This window comes from Euprymna scolopes, chromosome 17 (assembly GCF_053919585.1).
Source record: "Euprymna scolopes isolate OS-2025 chromosome 17, ASM5391958v1, whole genome shotgun sequence".
NCBI classification, from domain to species: Eukaryota; Metazoa; Mollusca; class Cephalopoda; order Sepiida; family Sepiolidae; genus Euprymna; species Euprymna scolopes.
The window spans coordinates 29,047,728-29,075,227 of NC_136498.1; the positions used below are offsets into that span (position 1 = coordinate 29,047,728).

Genomic DNA, 27,500 nt, shown 5'->3' on the forward strand with positions numbered 1-27,500 from the left:
CAGCAACTATGTCCCAAAGCCTAGCTGGAGTCCGAACACAGTACCCCCGTAATAATAATAAAGGGTTGGGTTCGAGACTCCTAACAAACGGTTCCCCAGTTCGATACAAAACACCTGACGAAGGCCGGAGGGAAAAACGGCCAAAACGTTGTGACAATAACAACCAAGATGAGGAAGTCAGTCCGACAATTTCAATCAATGAAAACACCTCATCTCAAAAATACAGACAATTACAATCATTAACTTACTGCGTGGTTCTCGTTTAGTAGACGTCCTGCCTTCTTTCTCATCTCTGGCCATGGATTTTTGAGGAGCTAAGCAGATAGAAAAAGAATTGTGATATGAATTGTGATACACAAGGATTGTAATTATTAACTATGCTTACTCGGGTCAGCCGGGATGCGGTAAAGTCATTTTTGTTTGTAATCTTTGTTTGTTTTACACTGTTTAAACCTTATATCGAAAGCAAATAAATTTTTAGTTACAAGTTAGATAACTGTTATATTCTTATATTCTTATATTCTTATATTCTAAAATAAGTATGCATTGTTATTACATACTAGCGATTCTCCTGAAGTCATTTTAGTTTGTAATTCTTATTTGTTTGCACAAAGGTAGATAACTCGTATTATAGTCTTCAACTTAAAATGACTTATCCTCCTAGTTGATTTCGTATTTTAAGGTGATTATTTAAGGATGTTTATATATGCAATCTTCTGAGCCTGACTAATTGTAGTCAAGTATGTTATTACTACGAGGGTTGTTCCAAAAGTAATGCCTCCTATTTTTTCACTCAAAAAGTTGAAAAGCTATGAAGACAGCAGTTGTACCATTAAAACGAGCAACCTTTTATGCCCCAGAATTTATTTTTCTACATAGTCACCACCATTCTTGATGCACTTTTATCAGAAATGAACAAGAGTCTTAATGCCTCGATTGTAAAAAGTTAGTGCCAGCCGAGGTGGTCCATTTTTACATGGCTGCAATTACAGCATTGTTTGGGAAATACGTTATTCAGAGGTCCGAACAAGTGGAATTCTGACGGTGGGTGAGACAGCACCATCCGACTAAACTTTCTCAGAATTGACAGGCAATGCAGGTTTTAAGAAATCCAGGAGGATGGCGCCCTTCCTGTCTCAGAAAACAGTGCACATCACTTTGTCTATGTTATGAACTTCTTTACTGGAAAACATGAGTGGTGACACCATGTCTTATCACCAGTGATGATGCGGTTCAAGAATTCATCACGTTCAGCTTCGTACTTATTCAATAATCTTGACAGACAAACTGTCAATGGTCCTTTAGGTCCTGCGTGAGCATTCCTGGAACTCACCTAAAATACACTTTGCTTTATTCTTGGGATGGCAACTACATTCAACTTATTACATTTAACAGTAACCAGATATACAGGGTGGAACGATAAAATTGTAGCCCTAGAAAAGATGACATGATTCCATTTCCGTTTGATGAAAACCGGTTTTCTTTTTTTGTTTTAGACCATCTACTAGTTAGACAGTTGTGTACAAATCCCAAGAGCAACAGGAGACTTTTTGATTCTGTCTGAAAGTGACACAATGCTCAACAATCGAGATCAGAAATGCGCTGCTGTACAACTCGTGCTCTCTATCGATCTATGTTGTGACAACAGGACTATTGCCAGCACCTTGAAAAATGCAAATCCGGACGGTTCACTGTTTGAGGGCACAGCTCAATGAAGTTTCCAACCATGGTTATGGTCTTTGGTGTGGTTTCAAATGAGGGTCACAGCATGCAACCTCTTCAGAAGGAGTGCTATGATTTTGTATCTTTCTCTCACTGCCCCCCTCCTCCTCCGATCCGAACCAGCAGAACTACTTCGTCTAATCATACGTCAAGAACCTGATAACATGACATCCCACAACACCAAAGCCAGCCTGATCACCGCCATTTGCCAAGTATTCACTGAGCTCCCACCGACGCTTGTGGAAAAGGCGCATCAAGGCGGTGATTGAGTCTGAAAGTGGTTACATTGAATAGATGTCAATTCTACTACATAATCAAGTTACCTGAATTGACTTTTGTTGTTGTTTTTTTTTTCAATAAAAGTTTTAAAATAAAGCTGTCATGTTTCTTTTTTTCTTTCGGGTGACCAATTTATAGTCTCACCCATATTAAAGAATATATAAAAAAAGGGATCACACAGAAATAATGGGTATCATTAAAAAAAAAGAATAGACAATATTAAAGAATATATAAAATGCAAGAATAAAACATCAAAATATAACTAGAAAGAAGGAATTAGGCATATGTGAATAGGAAGATAATGAAAATGAATGTACCCAACACTAAAATGAAAATAGGGATCACTAAGACATAATGAGTATCATTAAAAAAAAGGACAATGAAAGAAAAAAGGAATCTTTCACGAAAAACACTCATCTAGCTGAAACCACTGTCAATAATTTCCCACACTCTTTAACTGTGCCTAAATCGAAACATAGATTCCCTGAACAAAGCTTCTTTCTTAGAACTGCACGCCTGTGGAACTCTCTTCTGTTTCTTTTGCCCAACTGACTGCAACTTGGTTGTCTTCAAGTCCAACATAAACAAATTCTTGATGAACCGCCCCCTTAAGTAATCCAATTTGCCAAATTTCTATTACTAACGATTACTACGATATTATCCCATTGATTACTGTACAATCTATAATCCTTATCCTCGAGTGGCCTCCTGGCCTTGATAAGTGATGACGTCTTTGTAAAAAAAAGAAAAAAAAAAAGAAAAAGGAAAGTAGAGAAAAAAGAGGACAAGGTGAAAAAGACTAGAAATGGGATAGCAAAAGCAAATAAACGATACGGAAATGCATATAACAAGAAACAAATCATAAGTTTACTAAAAGGTAAAGAACAAAGTTAAAAACAGAAAATGAAGGGAGGAAAATCCAAACTTTAAGAAATCCACAGTAAATTCTTTAAAATATTTAAAAATTTATAAAAGTCCAAGTAAAATCCTTAGAACAGGATTGAGGAGAGAAAACAATGGCGACTTTTTAAAAATCCAAAAAACTTCATGTGAGTCGAGGGTAAAAATCTTCGTACAATCCTGATAAAGACTTTAAGGTTAAGGATACGTTGAGATTAAAATTCTGGTAAAAATTCTCAAATAGGAAGGATGGACAAAGCAGTTCCAAGAGCTGATAGTAGAGAAAGTATCAAATTACTTGCTGATTTGGTTGAGCTCTGCCAATTAGATGGACTCAAATTTGGTGGTATCTCCTGTTCACTCCCGCCCGAGATATTGTCAAAAGTAACCGGAAGTATCTTTATAGTTTCTATTGAAAAGAAGAGAAAATGAAATACATATTTGCATAAAAAAAGATATGACAGACATGTTAAAAGAAGTGATATCGTGATATATATGATATATAAAAATGTTTTTCAGAAGCGCGAATTTTAAATTAAAATAAACCACAGAAAATTGTTTTTATTATAAAAATATGTGGTTTATTCCAAAGATTAATTTTTGGTATTTATAATTTAAATACAATTAAAATTTTAATACAATTATAATTTTAATACAATTATAATTTTAATACAATTATAATTTAATACAATTATAATTGAAATACAATTATGATTTAAATACAATTATAATTTAAATACAATTATAATTTTAATACAATTATAATTTAATACAATTATAATTGAAATACAATTATGATTTAAATACAATTATAATTTAAATACAATTATAATTTAAATACAATCATAATTTTAATACAATTATAATTTAATTACAATTATAATTTTAATACAATTATAATTTTATTACAATTATAATTTAAATACAATAATAATTTTAATACAAGTATAATTTAAATACAATTATAATTTAAATACAATCATAATTTTAAAACAATTATAATTTTAATACAATTATAATTTTAATACAATTATAATTTAAATACAATTATAATTTAAATAAAATTATAATTTTAATACAATTATAATTTTAATACAATTATAATTTAAATACAATTACAATTTTAATACAATTATAATTTAAATACAATCATAATTTTAATACAATTATAATTTAAATACAATTATAATTTTAATACAATTATAATTTTAATACAATTATAATTTAAATACAATTATAATTTTAATACAATTATAATTTAATACAATTATAATTTAAATACAATTATGATTTAAATACAATTATAATTTAAATACAATTATAATTTAAATACAATCATAATTTAAATACAATTATAATTTAAATACAATTATAATTTTAATGCAATTATAATTTTAATACAATTATAATTTAAATACAATTATAATTTAAATACAATTATAATTTTAATACAATTATAATTTAATACAATTATAATTGAAATACAATTATTATTTAAATACAATTATAATTTAAATACAATTATAATTTAAATACAATTATAATTTTAATACAATTATAATTTAAATACAATTATAATTTAAATACAATTATAATTTTAATACAATTATAATTTAAATACAATTATAATTTAAGTACAATTATAATTTTAATACAATTATAACTTTTATACAATCATAATTTTAATACAATTATAATTTTAATACAATTATAATTTGTATACAATTATAATTTAAATACAATTAGAATTTTAATACAATTATAATTTTAATACAATTATAATTTAAATACAATTATAATTTTAATACAATTATAATTTAAATACAATTATAATAGTAATACAATTATAAGTTTAATACAATTATAATTGTAATACAATTATAAGTTTAATACAATTATAATTTTAATACAATTATAATTTTTATACAATTATAATTTTAATACAATTATAATTTGTATACAATTTCAGGTATATAGCCCGCCTATATGACATAATCTGGAGGTCCAATTTTCACAAACTTCATGCATTATATAAGGCTGTATTTTGGCAATAATGCGTTGAATGTTGTTTTCCAAGTTGTCTATTTTCTCTGGTTTATCAGCGGAGACATGAGACTTTACATATCCGCAAAGAAAATAATCTAATAGTGTTAATTCGCATGAACAAAGTGGCCAGTTGACAGGCCCATCGTTCATCAAATATTGCTCTCAGTAAATTGATCGTATTTCTAACTGTGTGGCATGTGACTCCATTTTGCTGAAACCACATGATCAGTTGCCAAGCCAAGCTGAATTCAAAATAACAGATACTTGTCAAATTTTCAATTAAAGTAGAGTTGTACACTTAAAATTAATTATATATATAATTATTACAATAACAATTTTTTTTTAATACCTATAGACACTAGTGTTTCATCCTTTTGGGAATCATCAGTGCAGAATGATACGATTACTACCGGTCAGAGGATTCGAAACCAGCCATCTTTGACTCCATTAGCGAGGAACAAACCTCACGGCCAATCTCAACCGCGAGAAATATCTTTGAAATTTAACATTTACTTTTTAAATGTTGTAATATTCAGCCATAATGATCTAATGATTATAACGTCATGATCTATGCATGCAAGCTTAGCTGACCGACTTCTATTTCAACTTTAAAGTGCTCAACAATAAGAACCAAGTTTCGTAAAGCAACTGAAATATATATATATATATATATATATATATATATATATATATATATATATATATATATATATATATATATATGCGTAGAGAGAATTAGAGGGAGTGATTTTTTCCAAAAGTGTTTTCAATAAATTTTATAATAAACTTACTGTTTAATATTCGTTTAGGAGAGGTCTTGCCTTCTTTCTCATCTTTGGTCATGGATTTCTCAGAAGGTAATCTGCAAGTACCATTTATTTAATAAAATTGAGACATTTCGTTAACGTAATTTTTTTTATACTTTTATTGTTATGTCGTCATGTCAAGTGATCATATTTCAAGAAAAAAGATTTTTGAAAAATAAACGATTTCATCAAAATAGATGATTAATTTTTGGACACACACACACATTATATATATATATATATATATATATATATATATATATATATATATATATATATATATATATGTGTGTGTGTGTGTGTGTATGTGTGTACATGTATATATATTTATATGTACACGCGTGCACAGACGTATATATATATATATATATATATATATATATATATATATATATATATATATATATATATATATATTTCAAGAAAAAAGAATGTGAAAAATAAACGATTTCATAAAAATAAATAATTAATTTTTGGATACACACACACACACACACACATATATATATATATATATATATATATATATATATATATATATATGTGTGTGTGTGTGTGTGTGTGTGTGTGTGTGTGTGTACATGTATATATATATATGTATATGTACACGCGCGCACAGACGTATATATATTTATATATATATATATATATATATATATATATATATATATATATTATGTATGTACACAAAGGTGTGTATGTATATATTATTTACATCACAATTTACAACTTTGAACATTGTTTTTCTACACAATTTTGTGATACAAACGTAATTACTCCACCACCCATATATATATATATATATATATATATATATATATATATATATATATATATATAAATTTTATTATTGAAAATGTATTCACATTTTAAAGTAAAAACATTATAAACCTGTAAGGAAGCTATACAAAATTTTAATTATCCGACAAGAAGTACAAATAAAACAAGAAAAACCTTATTCCATGGAATTTCGAAGAATGCAATTCTTCATATCAGAGGGAAGAGATTTTCAAAATATACAATAAATGTTGCAGGTTAATGTATTAAAGGAAACAAACAATATGAAATTGATCATACTTGCATAAAAAAAATCATTTAACAGTCAGTGACAATTTATCGAGTTTCAATGAGCAGCAAGAAACGGGAAAAGGGGAGGAAATGGAAATGGTAAAAGTACAACGAGAAAGACGGTAAAATCCAGAACAGGATAAATTCGTAATGAGTTAATTGAAAATACATTGGCAATCCATAAAAAAAAAAAAACAGAATTATAAATATCCAGGCTAAATTACAGCTTCCAGAAAAAAACACCAGACCATGAAGAAATTAAGTTCCATTTTTTTAAATATATAAAACGGTTTTTTTTTTAAGCAACGGATAAGGCAAATGGAAATGTTAAAGTGGAGATTCAAATTGAAATTGAAAAATTGGGTGGTAAGGGTCGTTCCAAAATAAAGGGCCCCAGTTTTTAACTAAAAAAACTAAACCATTGAAGAGCTATGAAGACAGAAGTGGCACCATTAAAACGAGTCACCGTTTGTATTTCAGAATTTATTTTTCTACATACCCACCACCATTCCAAGTGCACTTTTTACCGTTTCTTTTGATGCCTCAGTTGTAAAAGTCCGGAGAATGCTCTACCATCCATATCTTCTGAAATCGAAGAACACATCTCCTAACATCAACTGCATCAGTTTTGTAAACGTTCAATAAATGCCAGTGAATGTTGGTTCAATGACGTATCTCTACTTCTGACGTACGTATATGACAAGGTTTGCATTTTTAGAGTCTCATATGTATAACATGAGTTCAGTCAATATAACAATGCAATATTCAATCTTCTCTGATTCATTTGGGGCAGAATATAAAAGGAAAATTCTTATATTTTAAAAATACATTAAATTCTCTCAATGGTATGCAGAAGTGGTGGTGGTGGGGGCCGGTGTGATATACGAGTTTGAATACGATACAATTGTATCGTATTCAAACTATCACTCTTTCACATAATATAGGATGGAACGATAAATTTGTTGCCCTAAAGAAACAACACTACACCTTTATTTTAAAACTTTTATTGAAAAATCAATTCACATAACTTGATTATATAGTAAGAGCTCACATCTATTCAATGTAGCCGCTTTCAGCCTCAATCACCGCCTCGATACAGGTCCGGAACTAGGAGCATGCCTTTTCCACAAGCACCGGCGAGAGCTCAGTGAATACACGGCAGATGGCGGTGATCAGGCTGGCTTTGGTGTTGGGGAAAGTTATGTTGATGATGCTTTCGACGTATAACCAAACAGAGTCCAACAAGTTCTGGTTGGGGGAGGAGGGGGTCAGTGAGAGAAAGATACAAAGTCGTAGCACTCCTGAAACCAAACCTGGGTCTCTTTGGACTCATGTACCAGCGGCGAGTCCTGCTGCTTCACTCAGGGTCTGCCAGGAGCCACCTGATTGCACCAGGGACCACCACACTCTTCAGCACATCCTAGTACACTTTAGTGTTGACTTTCAAGCCGACTTCGAAGATGTGAGGTGGCATGATGTGGCCCTCACTTGAAACCACACTGCATCACTGTGTGCGCGTCCTTGTTATTTGTGGCAATTCAGTGATGGTTCTGGCAGAAGTTCTTTTCATCTGAAAAGAAGCAGAGCATGTTTGGCTTCTTGGGATGTTTCAGTTTGTTGAGCAACCTGACAGACTTGGTTAGCCTGAGGTTCTTCTCAGTCAACATCTGGCTTGTCTGGCGCTTGTAAGACCTACACTACAAATCCTCCGTCACACATGCATTCACAGTTGTGTGTGAAATACCTAAATTTTTGGCAATTTGCTGAATAGGCCACTGGGGAATTTCATCAATAATTGCCTGAACCTTTCAAATGAACTCCTCACTCCAGGTCTTCCTCGGCCTTGGGCTTTCGCCCCACCACCTTCAAAGGGTTATCCAATGCATTAAGCAGTGCCCTGAAGCGTTGAACTATCCGGATTTGCATTTTGAGGGCGTTGACAATGGTCCTGTTGTCACAACTTGGATTGGTAGAGAGCATGAGTTGTACAGTGACGCATCTCTGATTTCGCTCATTGAACATTGTGTCACTTTCAGACATGATAGAAGGCTCCTATCGCTCTTGGGATTTGTACACAATTGGCTAACTAGTAGATGGTCTGCAACAAAAAAAGAAAATCAGTTTTCATCAAACGGAACTGGAATCATGTGGTCTTTTTTAGGGCAACAATTTTATCATTCTACCCTGTAGTGCTAGGGCATATAATTGGGTATCTGAGGCATAAAACTAAGAAATAGGCCACGGGTATCACAAGGGCATTACCTGATCCCTGCCCGCCACTGAATTCTCACACACCAAAAAATATTCAACAGTCAAAATATTTCCAAAAGATTTTTTGCAACTAAAAATGTTGCAATTCGTAAGGGCGTTGCCATTTGGGCAACTCTCCCTTTTTATCCCTCTCGTACTTTCTCTTCCAGTCCATCTTCTACTTCCTGTCCTAGTCCCGTTCTACACCATCTTATTTTTTACCCTCTCTTCTAACCCTTTCTTTCTGCTTTAGTCCCCCTTCTTCTTCCCCTCAAATTCCCTTCCTCGCCCACTCCTCTTCCTTTTACTCCTCTCTCTTTTACTTTTCCCTTCTGCTCCTCATTCTACCCTCCTTCCTACTCTATCTTGTGGTCCTCCTTTTACTCTCTGTTCTAGTCTCCCTACTACGTTTTACTCCCCTTTCTACCAGTTTTATTCCCCCTTTAATCATTTTTTATTTCTCCTCTAGTTCCTTTACTAATCCCCCTACTCCCCCTTTTTACTTTTCTCCCTTTTATTACTTTAGTTCCCTTTCTACTCCTCCTTTCATTTATCTCCTCTACTCTTCCTTCTACCTCTTCTACTTCATAGTTTCCTATTCCCTTTCTACTCTCTTCTTACTGCCCACTTCTACTTTCCCTTCTACTCCCTCTTCTACTCCCCTCTTCTCCCACTTATATTCTCCTCCTACTCCCGTCCACTCCTCTCTTCTCCACCTTTAATGCAACACCATTGTTCAAGAGATCAACGATAACTTAACAAAAGATGAGCTTTTAAAATACGAAACTACGCAATTAAGTTTGACACTCTTTTACCTCATGATTTTCTTTTTTGTCTTTGAAATTTCTAACGAAGATCTTGTTCTTAAGCTCGCTCCGTCAACCATGTTACCAGGGAGATCGATTTTGAAAAGCGGCTTCAATTCTGTGGCGAGACTTTTACAGTTGGAATCTCCATGAGTTCTTTCCTTCTATGCAGAAGAAAAAAAATAAAGGAAAAAAGAGAAAAAAAAAATAAAGTGACAAACCTTATCAGGTTAGAACATATGTCATTTGTAAGATTGCATATTTCCGCCTGACAACGTAAGAAATGGGCTAAAGTCTTTATCTTTAACTTTGGCGATCTAACAGGAACCGGTGTACCAACATCATTTTGTCATACGAGTTGGCTTTACCAAGTTTCCAAACTTTTTTGTACAGACATTTAAAATTGTCGTAGACTCTTGAAAATTCAGTATATTATTGCTATACATATGAAATGACTGACTGTTTATTATTTCAGGTTCAAATGAACAGCTACAACAGGAATTGGAATACATCCTACTAAAGCCTGATTGTCAGAGCTGGTGAATTCCAAAAATGCAATCTGGACGCAAGGACACTTTAGAAGAACGATTTGCAATAAAATTCTGTTTTAAACTTGGGGGAAAAATGATACATAAACGTAAGGAATGCTTCAGATTGTATTTGGACCATCTTGCATGCATCGAGTATTAGTTTTTGATTGGTATAAAAGATTCAAGGAAGACAGGGAGTCTTTGAAGGAGGATGAGAAGTGTGGTAGGAGTAAGGAAGTGAGAACACCAGAGTTTATTCGCCAAATAAAGAATTTCATGGATAAGGACCGTTGTGGGTTTTTATAGAGACAATAAGTGCGCAGTTTGATGTTAGTGTTGGAACCGTACACACAATTATTTGCAAGGAACTGAAGATGCAGAAGATTTGCGCAAAGTTTGTTCCAATGTACTAATCCACAACTCCATCCTTGTCACAGACTATTTGACCAAGATGGACATCAAAACAGTTCCTCACCCTCCCTATAGTCCAGATTTTGCTCCTTGTGACTCAAATCAAAGTTTTCCGTCGTTATCTATATCATAGAAATGTTGATAACTCAAAAACTATTTATCTGATCAGACTGACATTTTTGGTGGTTATTGCACGTCTGTATCTTTTGTATCATTTTTTCATTTCCTTATTCATTTACTATATATATAGCATAATCTCGTTGACACACCGGTTTTCATTAGATCACCAAAGTTAAGCAATGTTAAACCTGGTCAGTACCAGATGGGTGACCAGTTTTGGAATTCCAGGCGCTGTACGTAGGAGGACGTCGACACCTCCTTGCAAACGTTTTCAAAAAATCTAACATCATCTCCCATAATGGGGATATACATGCGACTGGGGACGGCTTGTAAATTTCATACTCCCATGTAACTTCCTCCTTTGGAAGAATCCAGTTAAACCCACATAGGGTTAGTGTGTATGCATTCATTTACTACATAATACAGGGGGCATTGTTTTCTTTTTTAGTACAAAAAAAAAGGCTTCCAAGTATAGGTTAAATAACAGGTATACTGTACTTGTAAGCCTTTGTAAACAATTAACCCAGGAGAAGGAAAACTTCAACTTCAAACCCCAATAGGTGAAGTTCATCAGCCCTAATATGCAGTCAAGTCTAAGGGAATATTTGGAGTCGATCTCCATAGGTAGTTACTTTGGCCAAACTCAAGTTCTTTTCAACTTAAATAAATTAATATGCAAGCTGTTACATTGCAGAACTTGAGGATCAGCTACAGAAGAATTTCTGTGGTGAGGGGAGAGTGACAACGTATGGTTACAGTACACATATCAGATGCGAGACTTCATTAGCTAAAATATGGGCCAAGTACTCTATCTCTATGATAAACAGAACCAAGGTAATCATCGAAACTGCTACTTTCGCCTTTTCTTTGATCTTTACCTTGATATTTGACTTATTATTGTGGCGGAATCCCTGTGTTGCCTATGAATAGACTGATCCATCTATTGTATAAATCTCACCTGTCTGTTTAAATGTATGTATGTATGTATATCTGCCTAAAACTTTCAACAGAGAGGATGGATTTCCACAAGATCAGTATCCCTTTGAAGATCGACCCTTCGGACAACAAATATCGAAAAATTGGCTTAAACATTATATCCTTTACCCTAACTGGACACTTTTCTACAAGGAGGAGTCGCTTTTTTCACCGATATTTTCGAAAGTCATCCCCTCTTTTCGATTCACTAGCATTAATTTAAACCTTTGCCACTTTTGGTTTGGTGATGGATGCAACGGCAAAGACGACATGTTTTTTTTTTTTACGCTCTTTTCCTCCTTCGGGGTACAGGTTCAATCCTGCCTGCTTACTGTCACATTTTTTTTTTTTTTTTTTGCTCAACACACACCTCTAAACACCCAGGCAACGCCGGGCACCCAAGCTAGTACACAATAAATACCGGAAGACAAGTCGTATGGCATGAGTCAATATCCGGTGGACAAACAACCCTCACTTTTGTATGTTCCTATCGATACAGTGTGTTACTCTATTCCTTGTGACCCTTTAAACAGGGTCATGACACTTATAAAGCCCAAAATTAATTCAGTTTTATTTCAATCAAGTTTGGTGACGATTGGTCAAGTGATGTGGATGCTAGTCTTTACACAAAGATACAAGCAAGCATAATGATAAACTCGACTGAAAACATAACCTCTTTCTATTGGTGGAAACAATCTGCTTGCCACTGGAACTTTGTAACGTAGTATACTTTTCAGAGATGACACCTTAGTCAACACAACAATGTGTTGGCCGCTAGATCATTACAATGTAGTAGACTTTTCTCCAAAAATATTGTTTTCAATAGTGATCTTTAGTGCTCGCTACTGGAATTTCTTTATGTAGTATACTTTTCTCTTGGTTGTTTGTTTTATGGCATATCAACACTTTTCAGGTTATTTAATGCCGAATCCAGTAATTTTGAAGAAATTTTTTTTTAATAGTATATATATATATTTTTTTCCAGTTGGTTTCTATTTAACCCATAATTGGGACCCTAACAGGTACTACAACTCTGGGATAGAGTGGACCTGGGAGCAATGGCAATTAAAGAGTGGGTCCACACTCCCTAAAGCCCACAAGCTGGGGTCTCACCATCGGATATAGTTTAAGGTCATATGCAGGACCACTTTTCTCTAACAGCATTATTTATTATACTGATCCTGGGAACAATGTGTTCACTACTGGGACTTCATTGTGTGGTATACTTTTCTCCAACAATACAATTGCTATTGCTGTAGGGTTCCTAATATGTAACAGTTATTCTCACAACGTTTCAGCTGCAAGGACCTGCGGTGCAACGGATAAATTACTAAGTAAAATTTAGTTCTAAGTAACAGTTTTCTGAAGGTTGAAGGTTCAATCCTCAGTGCAGGCGATACTATGAATATAACTGTGAATTACTTAGAATTTCTACCTGGTCATGGCTGACGGAACGAGAGCATGATATCCTCATGGATTAAGTAAAGGGTTCCGTTCCAAATTTTGGACAGATTCTTGAGTCAACACAAAGATTCCTGAATCCGATAAGATACACCTAAAAAAAGCCGGAAGTTACATCGGCTGAAACGTTGTGAGAATAATAATCAAGATGGGAACAGTAGTTGGAACAACCTAAAGAACAATTTTAATCAAATTTTTATTGATATAATTGAATTTTACCTTCCCCAATATGTTTTTTTCTCTAATAAACTATTTTTTAAAACATTTCAATAAATTATTTTTAATTTTTATTCCCATAAATTTTTTTTCAAAACATTCGTTGGTGTCTTTTAAACCAACCCTAACTAAACCCTTACTGGCAGTCAATAAAACTTAGGCTGAAAAAAAAGTTCTGTTAACTGCCCTAAAATGCTAGAACGGTTCGGAAGTGTAAGATCATTTCGCATTAGATTCATATACGAAACTGACCCCCCATTTTCAATTCTAAAATAATTGTTTTGTTTTTGTTTGTTTTACTTCTTTTCTGCTAAGATTTTCAAGGTGTACATACGTAATCGCCTGAAAAAGTAGATTCACGTATTTTGGGAGGGGAGGGGGGGATCAGTGAATTGTGGTAATCCGCAAAAGTACCCCAAATCATTTTTTATCGTTAAAGTTCTTTTCTTTTTAGATAATGAAAATAAGGCATTGACAATACAAAACCCTAAATTAACCGGAATGAAATTGCTCCAGTCACGGAAGTTCAAAATTACGTATGAAACTTCCACTATCAAAAGTGGTTGAGCACGTTTTAGAATTGTTATCTGAAGCCTCGCGAATTAGAAATTGCTTGGCACTTATCCGACTGGATTATTTATTTTTGTTATCCTAGTGACTAGATTAATACTTTTCATTGTGTTGTTTGCCAATATAACCGCCGAGTTGGTCTATTGTTGTGACCGGCTTCTTCTCTATCCGAGACATGAAACACGAGTCATCAGGTGTGTTTAATAGGAGTATCGATTATTTTAATTTCTTCTCATAATATTAATATTCGGCCATGTTATATAGTTTGAATCAGATCATTCAGTTGAATTGGTTCAACGAGTCAATCTGGCATCCCTCTATTTCATAGATTAGCAGGTAGACCCGACGTTGCCCGGGACTGAATGAGGGTTAATGGAGTTTTCATCCTCCCATATTTTACACTCATCGAAATCGGTGAAATCGCCCATTTTTCATCAAAATCAATTGATTGCTTGTTCTAGCTTGGGACCCACCATGGTGCACCGGAAAGAACTTCATATACCTCTCTGTGGTAACTTATTCCACAATACATTGTAGTCTACATTGCTCTGTAGAGAACCTACTGTTGATTTTCTAAAATTATTTTGATATATAATGACTCGAATTAAAGTTTAAAATGCAAAAGTCAAGCATTATGATTCAGTTGTGCTCAAAACAGAAAGATCCATTTCAAATGCAAAGAACCTACTGTTGATTTTATATGCCAGACCTCTCTGATTGTGCAGTAATAAAACTTGTCAAATGCACTTGTGATGTTAGGCTGTATAAGGCGTTAACTTTAATCCAAATCGCCTGTTATTTCTTTAATCAAATTTTTTTCAATCATCGATACTTATCAAAGACATTCCAATATAAAAGCTATTTAAGAACACGGGCAGGCACATAAAGTACATTTGTGTAAAATTTCAAAAATATTGGTCTAACTGTTTCGGACTCCATAGGGAACGAATTCAAATACAAACAGACAAAGTTCCTTTTACACGATAGATAGATAGATAGATAGATAGATAGAGATTTTCAGTATTTACTTTATATGCTCACAACATGAGTAGAGCTAGATAGCAAGTTCTGAAAATATATATGGCAATCAAGCCACACAAAATTTTCAAGCTTCGTTCTTATAAAGGTTCATCAGGCTAAAATGCATGAAATTGATTTTACCAGGGCAGAAATGATAAAGAATCTGAGTGGTTAACAAGAAAATATAATATCACATACATATATAAAAGCACCCCGTAATATAATAATATACAATAATATAATATCACATACAGATATAAAAGCACCCGTAATATAATAATATACAATAATGTAATATCACATACATATATAAAAGCACCCAGTAATATAATAATATACAGCAATATAATATCACATACATATATAAAAGCACCCAGTAATATAATAATATACAGCAATATAATATCACATATATATATAAAAGCACCCGTAATATAATAATATACAGCAATATAATATCACATACAGATATAAAAGCACCCAGTAATATAATAATATACAGTAATATAATATCACATACATATATAAAAGCACCCAGTAATATAATAATATACAACAATATAATATCACATACATATATAAAAGCACCCAGTAATATAATAATATACAGCAATATAATATCACATACAGATATAAAAGCACCCAGTAATATAATAATATACAGTAATATAATATCACATACATATATAAAAGCACCCAGTAACACCAATTCCATTATTTATTGCACTATCAAATGTTAAAAAAAAGGGGGAACACAATACAAGTTATTACTTATTCTACGGATAGGGTTTCCCCCTGGGGTCCCACCCTCGTTGGTAGGGGTGGCTTTATCATACTCATTTTTGCTCCTTGATACTTCTTCTATCATTGTATCTGGTCAGTTTAGTAGAATAGTAAACCATATAGGAGCTTATTTGTGTACAGACGGACACACAGACGTTAATATCAGATATTGTCTACAAATGTGAGGTCAAGGTGTGTAATAGTAAAAAGATATACATGGGGGCAATCGCTTGTCATGAAGCATCATTTAACATAGGACTTGAGAGAGAATCCAATAAGAATGGTGATAATAATAAAAATAAGGATATGTTAGGAATAAATGTGAAAAAATAAGAGACAAACACAACTGTTTTAAGGGATTGGGTTAGGGGACCAAGTAAAAATAAAATTGAATATGAATTGAATAGTCAATAGTAGGTAAAGATAGTAAATATAAACCAGGTAAATCAAAAAGATGTTATCTATGTACACTTGAATCACACAACATAGTGACATCTAATGAAAAACTTTTAAATAAAAAGTTAGAAGTGATACAAAGCTGTCTTCATAGAAATAAATTTTATAATCATGCCTAAGACCTGACTAATAAATAAAAAATAATAAACAATATATATTTGTGGGGGATACTTGTAGTAGGAAAATTTAAACATAAATTAGTAGTAATTTAAACAAATTAATAGGTTGGTTATGAAGTAAGTAGAAACATAACTAATAATAATCTAATATGGGAAGTAAAATTAAATATAAATTTAATAATTGATATTGGTAACTAATTAATACCCTAGTCATTACAATAAATTGTAATAATTGAAAAAATTGTATGTGTATATATGTATGTATAAGTGGGTGATTATATGAATGCATGCTAACTCTATGCAAATTAGATTATGCAAGATGCATAGAAAAAGCGGTAAAAGGAACGACCAGCGAGTTGAAAGGTGGCCTGCTATGAGAACAGACGTGTGTATTATTGGGATTATTGAAGGTGACTCAAAAAATATATAACTTCACTGAAATCAATTTAATAGTAAGAAAATCTGATAAAAATTAAATTGAAATTGATTGAATGGGTTGAATTGATTTTGAATTGAAATAACAATGTTTTGTTTACGATATGAGAAAGTGGAAAACTATAGATTTATCATATAATTTAAGTACATAATTAGTATGATAAGAAGCTAAATATAATTTAAAAAGGGCTTTCATAATCCTTCTTTGCCTATTAGCCAGGCTCAGAGGTGTGATCACAGGGATTCAACAGAAACACCCAGTGGTTAAGCGTGTTTCCTCACTAGGGCAATGAATACCATTTTCCGCTTTCGGCCACATCCCATCCCCTAAAATTGGGCACTTCAGGAATTCTTGGGTGCTATATTTGCCAATGTAATTTGATTGGATTGATTTTTGTCTGATGAGTTGAGGGTACTGGATTGACTGTTTCTGGCTGCTAGTTCCGACTGATAGTACAGGAGCCCTAACTCTTTGGTAGCACTTAGAGCGACTGCTCCATCATCAGTTGTATAATATCTCCAGTGGGCTTTCCCGATGTCACAATCCTGTAAATGAATGGTCGGCTCATGGTTTACTTGTGTTGCATGTTTGGTATTCTATACACCCACTTTGTTCAGCACCTCTCACCCTAAAACTGAAACTTTTAAATAAAATAAAATGTCAGTTCAATCAAAAATTACGATTAAACAAGCCTTAAACTCAAACAAAACCAATTTGCCTCCTCCCTTGAGGCTTGCATTCATAAATATCCGTGGGTTTAGAACTAATTTAGATGATGTTGAATTATTTCTCCTGGCAAACACCCCTGATATCCTAGCACTAAGTGAAACTAACCTACATTCCTCCATCCCTACTAACCACTTTAACATGCCTGGTTTTCTTTCACTTTGCTGTAAGGACTCAGGCAGACATAGGCATGGAATTAGAGTCTATATTCGAAACACCCTCCCCATGACTAGAGAAACAAAACTAGAATCAGACGACCAGGCCTTTATGTTCTTTAGACTTTACATGCAATATAATATTAGCTACTTATATTTTCTTTAACGCCCTCCCTCGACAGAGGACTGTACCCTAATAAACAAAGTCTCTAACAGCATAGATACAGCACTCTCCCTCGATACTAATGCACAAGTACATGTATTTGGTGACTTCAAGGTCCACCACAACTTGGATTCTCTACTGACACAGACACAGCTGGTAGCATAACACATAGCTTCTCTATATCTCATTCCCTATTACAGATGGTTGCGTTTCTGATACGTTTCCCTGATCAGCAAGATCAACATGCCTCACTTCTAAATCTGTTTATGACCACAGTTCCTGATGATTGTGTAACAAATGCTCATACACCACTTCGGAATGCTGATCACAGTGATGATGGTAGAAATCATCCTTAATTCTCGATCCAAAACTGAAAAGCCATCACTCAAAACGACAATGTATTATAAGAAGGCCGACTGTGAAGCCATCAAGGATCTCATCAGAGATGCCCTATGGGGAAAAATCTTTTCTCTTCCTGCTGAACAGTGTGCAAATGAATGGTTCAAAACAGCAACTGAAGAACATGTTCCCACACAGAAATTCTATAGCAAACCCCACTCTTCCCAATGGTTTACTTCTACTTGTGCAGCTGCCATTGCTCAAAGGCAGCATGCATACGATATATTTAACTGACATAAGTTCAGTATAAATAGACAAAGGTTTATAGAAGCTAGAAGTAATTGTAAGAAAGAAATAGAGAGAATATACCAAAAGAACCAGAAAATGCATTGATTAGGAAAGTGATTTCTGGAAAGTCTACAACAGTATAGTAAATAATGAGCAGTCAACAATCACCCCACTATCCAACAATCATGAGGTTGTTTTCACGGCAACCAAGAAGGCTAACATGTTTTTTTTTGTTTTTTTGTTTTTTGTTTTTTTTTACATGGAGTTCACCACTTATCAAGGCCCAATGGCCACTCAGGGATAAGGGTTATTGTGTGTACAGTAATCAAAGGGATAGTGTAGCAATAGTATTGGAGAATCGGTAAGGTGTCATTACTTAGGGGAGGGGGCGGTTCATCAGGAATTTGTTTGTGTTGGACTTGAAGACATCCAGGTTGAAGTCGGGAGGGAAACAGGCAAGCAGAACAGAGTTCCACAGGCGTGCAGTTCTAAGAAAGAAGCTTTGTTCATGGAATCTACGTTTTGATTTAGGCACAGATAGGGAGTGGGGAAAATTATTGACGGTGGTTTCAGCTAGTCGGGTGTTTTTTGAGAAAGATTGGCGAGGGGGGACCAGAGAATGGAGCTCAGACAAGCACCTGCCATGGAAGTAACGATAGAACAATGACAGGCTCGCAACGTTTCTTCTGTGGAAAAGAGGTTGCAGGGTAGAGAAAAGGGCATCCCCCACCAGGCTACGGAGTCTATTTTGTACTCCGTCAAGGCAGGATAGGCTGTTTTTTGCAGCCCCCGCCCAGATGTGGCAGCAGTACTCCATCTTTGGACGTACTTGGCTCTTATATAGATAGAGAATTGCATCATTAGTGAGATATCTTCTGGAGCGGTAGAAGGATCCCACCATTTTCCCAGCGACCTTGGCCACAGACTTGATGTATGTGTTCCATTTAAGATCAGGTGTAAAGGTCAAACCCAGGAGTTTATCAAATCCTGGGGCTTCTCTTAGACGAGAGCCATCCATTTCAATTGATGCCAGATGGGGATCAGAGCATTTATGATGTAGAGATAGGAGCTTGGTCTTAGATGCATTAAAGGTAACCAGACACTTCTTTCCCCACTGTACCACGCGCTCAAGATCAAAGGAAAGAGAATCAGAGAGAACATCATCATTTACGGCCTTTAATGTGTTACCATAGATGGTCGTGTCATCAGCATAGATGTCAACGAAAGATTTTAGTGTGTGTTTTGGGAGATCATTGATGTAGATCAGGAAGATAGTTGGGCCCAGTATGGACCCCTGAGGGACTCCAGCATTAATACTGTGGGCCTCTGATTTCTGCCCATCAACCACTACTCTTATGAGCCTATCAGATAGAAATGATTTAATGATAGAGAAAACATTTCCAGTTATACCGTAGCTGGAAATCTTGTGTAGTAGGCCTTTATGCCAAACCTTATCGAAGGCCTTTGATATGTTAAGAGCAATTGCCCTAGAAATGAAGCCTTTGTCGAGAGATTCGCTAATCCTATGAGATATACCCGTTAGCACATCTGCTGTAGATCTAGCAGAGCGGAAACCATATTGCGTGTCGCTAAGAAGGTTATTTCTGCTGAGGTGGTTGACTACTTCTCTATTTATGGTGGACTCAGCAACTTACTCATGACACACAGGAGACTTATTGGTCTGTACTGAGAGGATGATGACTTATCACCTGAATTCTTAAATACAGGGCATACTGATGAGGTTTTCCAGGGTGTTGGAAAGCACTTCTTAAGGCAATGCTTAAACAGTTTGGAAAGTATGGGGGCAAGTTCTGGTTGTAATTTTTTTTAACACTATAATTGGAATACCGTCGGGACCAGTTGCTTTACTGGAGTCAAGGTTCTTGATTAACTTGGCGACCTCACACACAGATATTTGTATGTTGCATAGCGTGTTGTCTGTTATAGGAGGGAATATGGGGAGTTGATGGCTTTCATCACACAGGGTAGAATTTGCCACAAAGTTTTTGGCAAATAGTTTGGCCTTGTCGGATGCTGTCGAGATGACCTCTGGTCCATTGATAATGGTTGGGATAGAGCGCACGTTTCTGTTCAAGATCCTATTCACTATTTGCCAGAACTGGTGGGAACCAAGCCGCTGCTCAGCTACTTTGGACTTAACGGATTGCGCATATAGTTCTCTTGCATTTTTTATTACTCTTTTACAATGGTTGCTGGCGGTTAGTTTCAGTGCATCTATTACGTTGGTAGCTATGGAAAAAGTGATTTCTGTGTGCGATGGCAGCAGCACATTCGGGGGAGAACCATGGCTGGCTGTTAGGTTTTTGTTGGAATTTTTTTGGATGGTATGAATTGGCCTATGCCTACAAGTAACCATTCGGTCAGATCTGATACTATAGAGGACACATCCTTTTTAAACATGGAATGCAGAGGTAAATCAGATATGAATGTACGGAAGCTATCCCAGTCCGCCATAGACTATCGGTATACAGTACGGTGGAGAGGTACATCTGTAGATTTATTATATTTCATTTTTATCTTAACTGATAGGACGCAGTGGTCAGAGGATCCCAGACGAGATAGAACGGAACATGAGCATAGCTTAGAGGAAGTGGATAGAAAAAGGTCTAGGAGGCTTGCGAACTGACCGGTACTATCGGGCAGACGGGTGGGCTCGTGGACAATCTGAGTGAGGTCATAGGCAATGGCAAAATCATAACAGAACCTCCCCTCCTCATCAGTCTTATTTGAGTGGGTCAGCCATTCCACATTATGGACATTAAAGTCACCGCAAATGTGAATGTTAGCCGAGGGATGAGCAGACAGGATGTGGTCAATTTTTTCTGATATACTCTTAAAGACAGTAACTCCACTGTTGTGGGGGCGATAGAGGACAAATATAAATGTGGTGGTGGTGTAAGCAAGTGCCTCAATCTCCACATTGGAGCCAGCAAACCACTTCCTCCCTGACTTTTTTTTCATACAGACGCCACAATAAATGATCTGAAAATCACCCCTTCTCAGGTGTATGATATCATAAAAAACCTAGACACCTCAAAAGCATGTGAACTCGATCTCATCCCAGCTGTGCTATTAAAAAAATTCTCCGCTGGGTTTGCTCCAGTCCTCTCCAAACTTTACAACAAATGCCTTAACGAATCTTGCTTTCCTACCTGCTGGAAAACTGCCTCTGTGATACCAGTTTACAAGAATTCTGGCGAAAGAACTGACTCATTAAATTATCACCCCATTAGCCTCCTCCCACTTTTCGCCAAAATATTTGTCCATAATAAACCAAGCTCTAGTCCATCACCTTACAGCTGCTAAACTTCTGACCGACCAACAATATGGATTTAGGCAAGTTCATTCTACAGCAGATATCCTAACTGTAATCTCTGAACGTATATATCATACACTGGACACTACAGGGGAGGATAGAACAGTAGCCTTAGATATATCTAAGGCTTTTGACAAGGTTTGGCACGATAATCTTCTCAGGAAAATCATATCATGCGGTATTACTGGGCAAATACTTAACATACTTAAATCCTTCTTAAATAAGAGAAGATTCCAGGTTGTCCTCAACGGTCGTACATCTAAACAATATGATAAAAATGTGGGTGTAACTCAGGAGTCTATCCTTGGATCTTTATTATTCCTAATATTCATAAATGACCTCTCTGATAAAATTGTCTCTGAGATGGGTGTAGTTGCTGATGACACCACGCTTCATAACAGGCATGAGGGAAAACAAATGAACACGTATCTAAGGAAATGGCAGAAACACAAGATGAAGACCTCCAATCTGAAGTGGAATGGGGACAAAAATGGATGGTAACATTGAATGCTGTTAAGACTTAGCTTGTTTTCTTCAATAATTACATGAAACCTTACCAACCACCAATAGCTATGGCTAAAGATACATTACCTGAAAGTACTTCTTTCAAACTCCCCGGCTTAACGTTCACAGGGAACATGAGTTGGAACAGATACATTGAGAGTATTGCCAAAGCTGTTGTGAGGAAGGTGGGTTCTCTCTACCATGCTAGAAAGCTACTTATGCCTGAAAGTATCCTATACCTCTATAAGGCCACCATTCGCCCATGTATGGAGTATTGTTGTCATATTTGGGTCGGTGCATCTGCAACTAGTCTATCACTCCTAGACAGGGTTGAAAAGAGAGTCACCAACCTGATAGATCCTGAACTGTCATCTAAGCTTTGACCTCTGTCCCATCGATGAAATGTTGCATCTTTCTGTCTGTTCTACAAGTATTTTAATGATGAATGCTCTGAGGATACCCTTGTACCTCCTCAACGTAAATACCCCCGACAAACCTAACCTTAACAAAGCAGCAAAATCCCACCCCTACACAGTAGAGATCCCTAGATTTTAGAAAGCTTTTTACTCTAATAGTTTCTTTCCCAGAACTACTAGACTTTGGAACTTCCTTCTGGGTTCCTGCTTCCCCAATTATACTGACATGCAGAAGTTCAAGTGGAATGTGAAGAGACATCTTGCTGCTCAACTTCCTACATAGTATCCCCGCAACTTATGTCGCCGATATTTGGGGTGGAGATAGAATTTTAAAAAAATATATTCATAAATATCAAAGAATATTTAGGTAGCAAACCTTTCTTTAAACATGTTCCTATTCTGTTTCAGAATTTTTTAGATGAGGATCAATAATTTTGCCTATTCGGACTACTGTTCTCATTTTGAGTTTTATAGGCACAGATGGAAATGGGGTCAATAAAATGTTCAAAATGACGTCATTGTTGTCAATGTTGTCTACTTTTACAATAAAAGAATATTTGTTAATTCTTTAAAAACAATATGAAGCAAATATCTTTATGAAGATCCGTTTTACGTTAGTTATTGTTGCGATGACTCATTTTATACAATTTTTTTTTTTAATTGTTCTAATGACTGTTCTGCAAGATGGCTATCTTCTTCCGTGTGTTATAACTTACCTTGATCGACTTCTCTTGTGATTTTCGGTTGAGCAAGTTAAGATATCCTAATGGCTGGACGTACTGCGTAATCATCTTTCATTAACGTATTACTACATTATTCCCATTGTTTCGGACGTTTTGATGAATCTGCAGAAGATAGTTATTCGCCATATTGGTTTTAGATAATAATGGATCAAACAACATCTGCGCATGTGCAAACATTTTTGTGTAAAAACATATAGATTGAAACAAACATATTACATTTTTTTTTAATTCTATATTATTTTTTTAGATTTTCGTTATGTTTTAAAAATATAAATTAAATCATCTCCACTCTATGAATGCTGGAGCGGCGAAATCAACGATTTGGTATTTTTCCTTCTTGATGATCATTATCATGTTCTTTTTTTGAGGTGGTCGTATTTCATCATCATCATCATCATCATCATCATCATCATCATCATCGTCGTCGTCGTCGTCGTCGTCGTTGTTGTTGTTGTTGTTCTTGTTGAATAGCGGGAGACACTTTTAAGATGACACGGAATTCATATTGGGGCCATATAATACACGAATGACGATGATGATGAGAGGGAGACATTTATACAGTTCTAAGATGCTTGGTACTTCATATATATATATATATATATATATATATATATATATATATATATATATATACTGACTGGAGATGTATACACGTTCTTAACACACTGATTAACATATTACCTTTTGAGTGTTGAAAGATGACAAATGACAACAGTTACAAAAACACAACGATGATTCTTTATTCATTGGACTGGTCGATTGATGATGACGTCAGGAATTCACATTTGGATCTACATAGTTTAAACGTTCTCCCTTCCGCTCTGACTGACTCCAACTCAACCCAACTTAACTTAACTGTTCTCGACTCTACTCTTCTGCTGACTTCTCTCTTTTTCTGACTAATTAATTCTTAGCTCCTATATTGAGAATCTCCCTTCGTTATGACGTCAGGCATGTGTTTTCCAAACGTGACCAATTCACGTAGCTATGCACACGCTTTTGACAACAAAAGAACTCTCAACATATGACTCTAACCTATTCTTTAACAATATATTTTTAATTTGTATTGTTCATTCTTTTTGGTTGACCTTTTTAACATTCCGATTCCAAACAGAATGAATAATCAATTCTTTTTACGATATAAACAATATCGAACTATTTCTAATAGAATTTATCAATAGACTAAATTCTAACATTCCACTTCTTAACTTTGCTAACAAGGTTCGAGTCCCGGCTTATCCTAATCTCATTTTCACTTATTTAATATTCTTCTTATTCACATGGAAAGCGGACAGCCCTTTCCATGTAACATCCCTATCCTTCCCATTTTTCAAAAAATGTACGCATTTTTAAATTCTAGTAGTTTTTTTTGCTCTATATCTATACAACCACTTGGCTAAGAAAGATCAGACCCTATCAAAAAAAAACTTCTTTAGTCAGCCCTTTTCCAACTGACTTCATAATTATTTTATTTAGATCAGAATCTTTCTCTGATCTTCTTGGCATTTTCTTTTCTTTTCTTTTCTTTTTTTCAACAACAACGACGACGACGACGACGACGACACATAGATAGGGGACAGCCCTTTCCATTTTTTTTTTATTATTATCATCATTATTATTATTATTATTATTATTAGCAGCAGCAGCAGCAGCATTATTAACGGCATTAGCATTAGCAGCAGCAGGTATATGATACTTTGAGACAATTTCATGTTCGTAAGTATACTATCACCCATTACTCCTATTTTTTAAAAAATGGAATCGCTGCCGAAGATAAAAAAAAAAATCGTAATTTTTAGCTGATATTGTTATGTCGACCGTAAAACTCGGACAAAAATACACTTTCTGATCTTTTAAGCTATGAGCAAAATTTAATATCTATTCTCACTAAACTATCATGGAGTCTTTGCTTGCACCAGATGTCCATACAATAGAAATATGTTATGAATCCTGACTGGAGTTTTTGAAATAGACCCATTCTATAACCATATGTTTTCTGAAATCACATTGACAAGAGTATCTAGATAAGTCTAAGAGAGAGAACTTGAGAGAACTTGAATGCCTACTAAAAACTATACTCGATTGTCTAAAGTCCCTCTGTATAAGGGTTTGTCGAGAGAACCTGACATGGGATACTTTTTCCTACAAGTAAACCCTGACCAAATATTCAAGAACACATGTCCTCGATCTGGTTAACCCATACTGGCTTTTACAGGGAATGGTGCATCTTCTCCAAGTGATGTTACCTCAAGTAACAGTACGAAATAGTATACTCCACCAGAGTAGATGAATTCTTGTCCTGGAATCCAGTAAGACCAAGAAACTAAAACGAAAGATATTCTATAACATATTAAATTAGTCAATAGTGGAGAGGAAAATTATGTTTTGAACTTTTTTACTAACTCAGTGTTTGAGAGATATAAAAAAAAACTTTAATGGAACATTCGAATATCTATGTATCTCATATAAAGTTCAAGTGTTAGCCCCAGGGAAGGGATGGGCTTGATTTCTAATAACTTCGACAGGAAAGTGAAAAGCCATAATGGATCAGTTGGCTGTTGCAAGAACACAATTTCATCTGCAAAAGCTACCGAAAGAGATAGTAATAACTAGCAGGAACCATGGAATTTCCACAGTTGTATTTCAATCTGTTGTGCATTTGTAGTAGTAGTAGTAGTAGTAGTAGTAGTAGTAGTAGTAGTCATGTTCTATTATTAATTTATGGCTTTTTTTCAAATAATGCTAGTTGAATTACCGATCCCAGACGGGTTCATAACTTCGAGGCAAATATTTCAAGCTAATCTAGAACATTCTTCTGTAAAATTGTAAGATTAAAGATTAGAAATTGTGATGTCCATATCACGAAAATATGTCTTTAATATCGCGTGCATATGTCGAAGGATTTTCTATTAATGACAAACGACGACAAGGAAGTGGTTGCTAATTGCAATATTGCATGACGCCAAAGGAAAATTGTCGCAACATATCTATAATAATCAGTGCAACAGTTAATATGTTTGCTTTGAAATAACGTCATCATTTCTTGATGGATAGGGACCAAATTTGCCACAAAGGTTCCTGTACATCGCACAATAATACAATCGTAAATTACTGGTGGAGGTTTGGTATCTGTCTGTCTGAAGGCGAACCTGTTTACTATTACTATATTTAAAAATTCATGAGAGTTTCCTTTAGTTCTCTCCCACTGCAAAAACTTAGATACCAAGGTCGGAGAGTGAGATTGAGAAGAGGAGGGGCACTCTGACCTGCAAAAAGTGCCCGGGCAGCCCTGTCGACATTCCCCGATAAGGGCGCCTCAAGCGATTAGCAATAAACTAATCCCTTCTCAAAGAGAGCAGGCAAAGCTTGAGAGGGTGAACCTTCTAGAACTGCACATAACTTAACTCCCACTACAAAACTAACAGAGACGAGATCATTACAAGAATGGTCTAATCTTAGTTGATTTTGGGGGTCGGGGATAAAATCCCTAAATTCATGAAGGATGTGTAGTATCTGTTGAGTTTTCATGCTACCATACCCATTACTTCTCATCATTTTTTATGTCTGCTTGCTTCTTCAGTTGCTTAGAGACTGAGTAGAAAGTACCAGTTGAGAATTCGTTCTTGACAACCAGTCAGAAGTTCAAACGTTAGTCCGCAAGCAACGTTACAATATGATTAAAACCGAAATTGATTCAGAGAACACGATTCTGCCTCATTAATCAATTTAATTGTTCCTTCCATATCTCTCTTGCATTCATTTGCTTTTTGAATAATTGATCTATTGAAATGGATCTATCATACTTGGCGTTTTCCGCATCAGTCTTTACTAGTGACGTCACACTAGGGCTTGAAA

General features: G+C 34.8%; 1 protein-coding gene across 9 annotated transcripts in view; it reads right to left on the reverse strand.

Annotated features, from left to right (window-relative positions):
* LOC145296721 (uncharacterized) overlaps window positions 1-27,500 on the reverse strand; it is a 128,480-nt gene that overhangs the window by 33,683 nt on the left and 67,297 nt on the right. For 4 of the 9 annotated variants that reach the window (XM_080142713.1, XM_080142709.1, XM_080142710.1 and 1 more), the window contains 5 exons: window positions 23,619-23,747; window positions 9,887-10,041; window positions 5,739-5,809; window positions 3,200-3,310; window positions 249-314 (listed from right to left, as the gene is read on the reverse strand). In XM_080142713.1, coding sequence (XP_079998839.1) covers window positions 249-314; window positions 3,200-3,310; window positions 5,739-5,809; window positions 9,887-10,041; window positions 23,619-23,693 — 478 coding nt within the window. In that variant the 5' untranslated portion in view covers window positions 23,694-23,747. Of the gene's footprint in view, window positions 1-248; window positions 315-3,199; window positions 3,311-5,738; window positions 5,810-9,886; window positions 10,042-23,618; window positions 23,748-27,500 lie in introns of those variants that run through there. The other 5 variants (XM_080142712.1, XM_080142715.1, XM_080142716.1 and 2 more) reach the window with 5 other exon arrangements.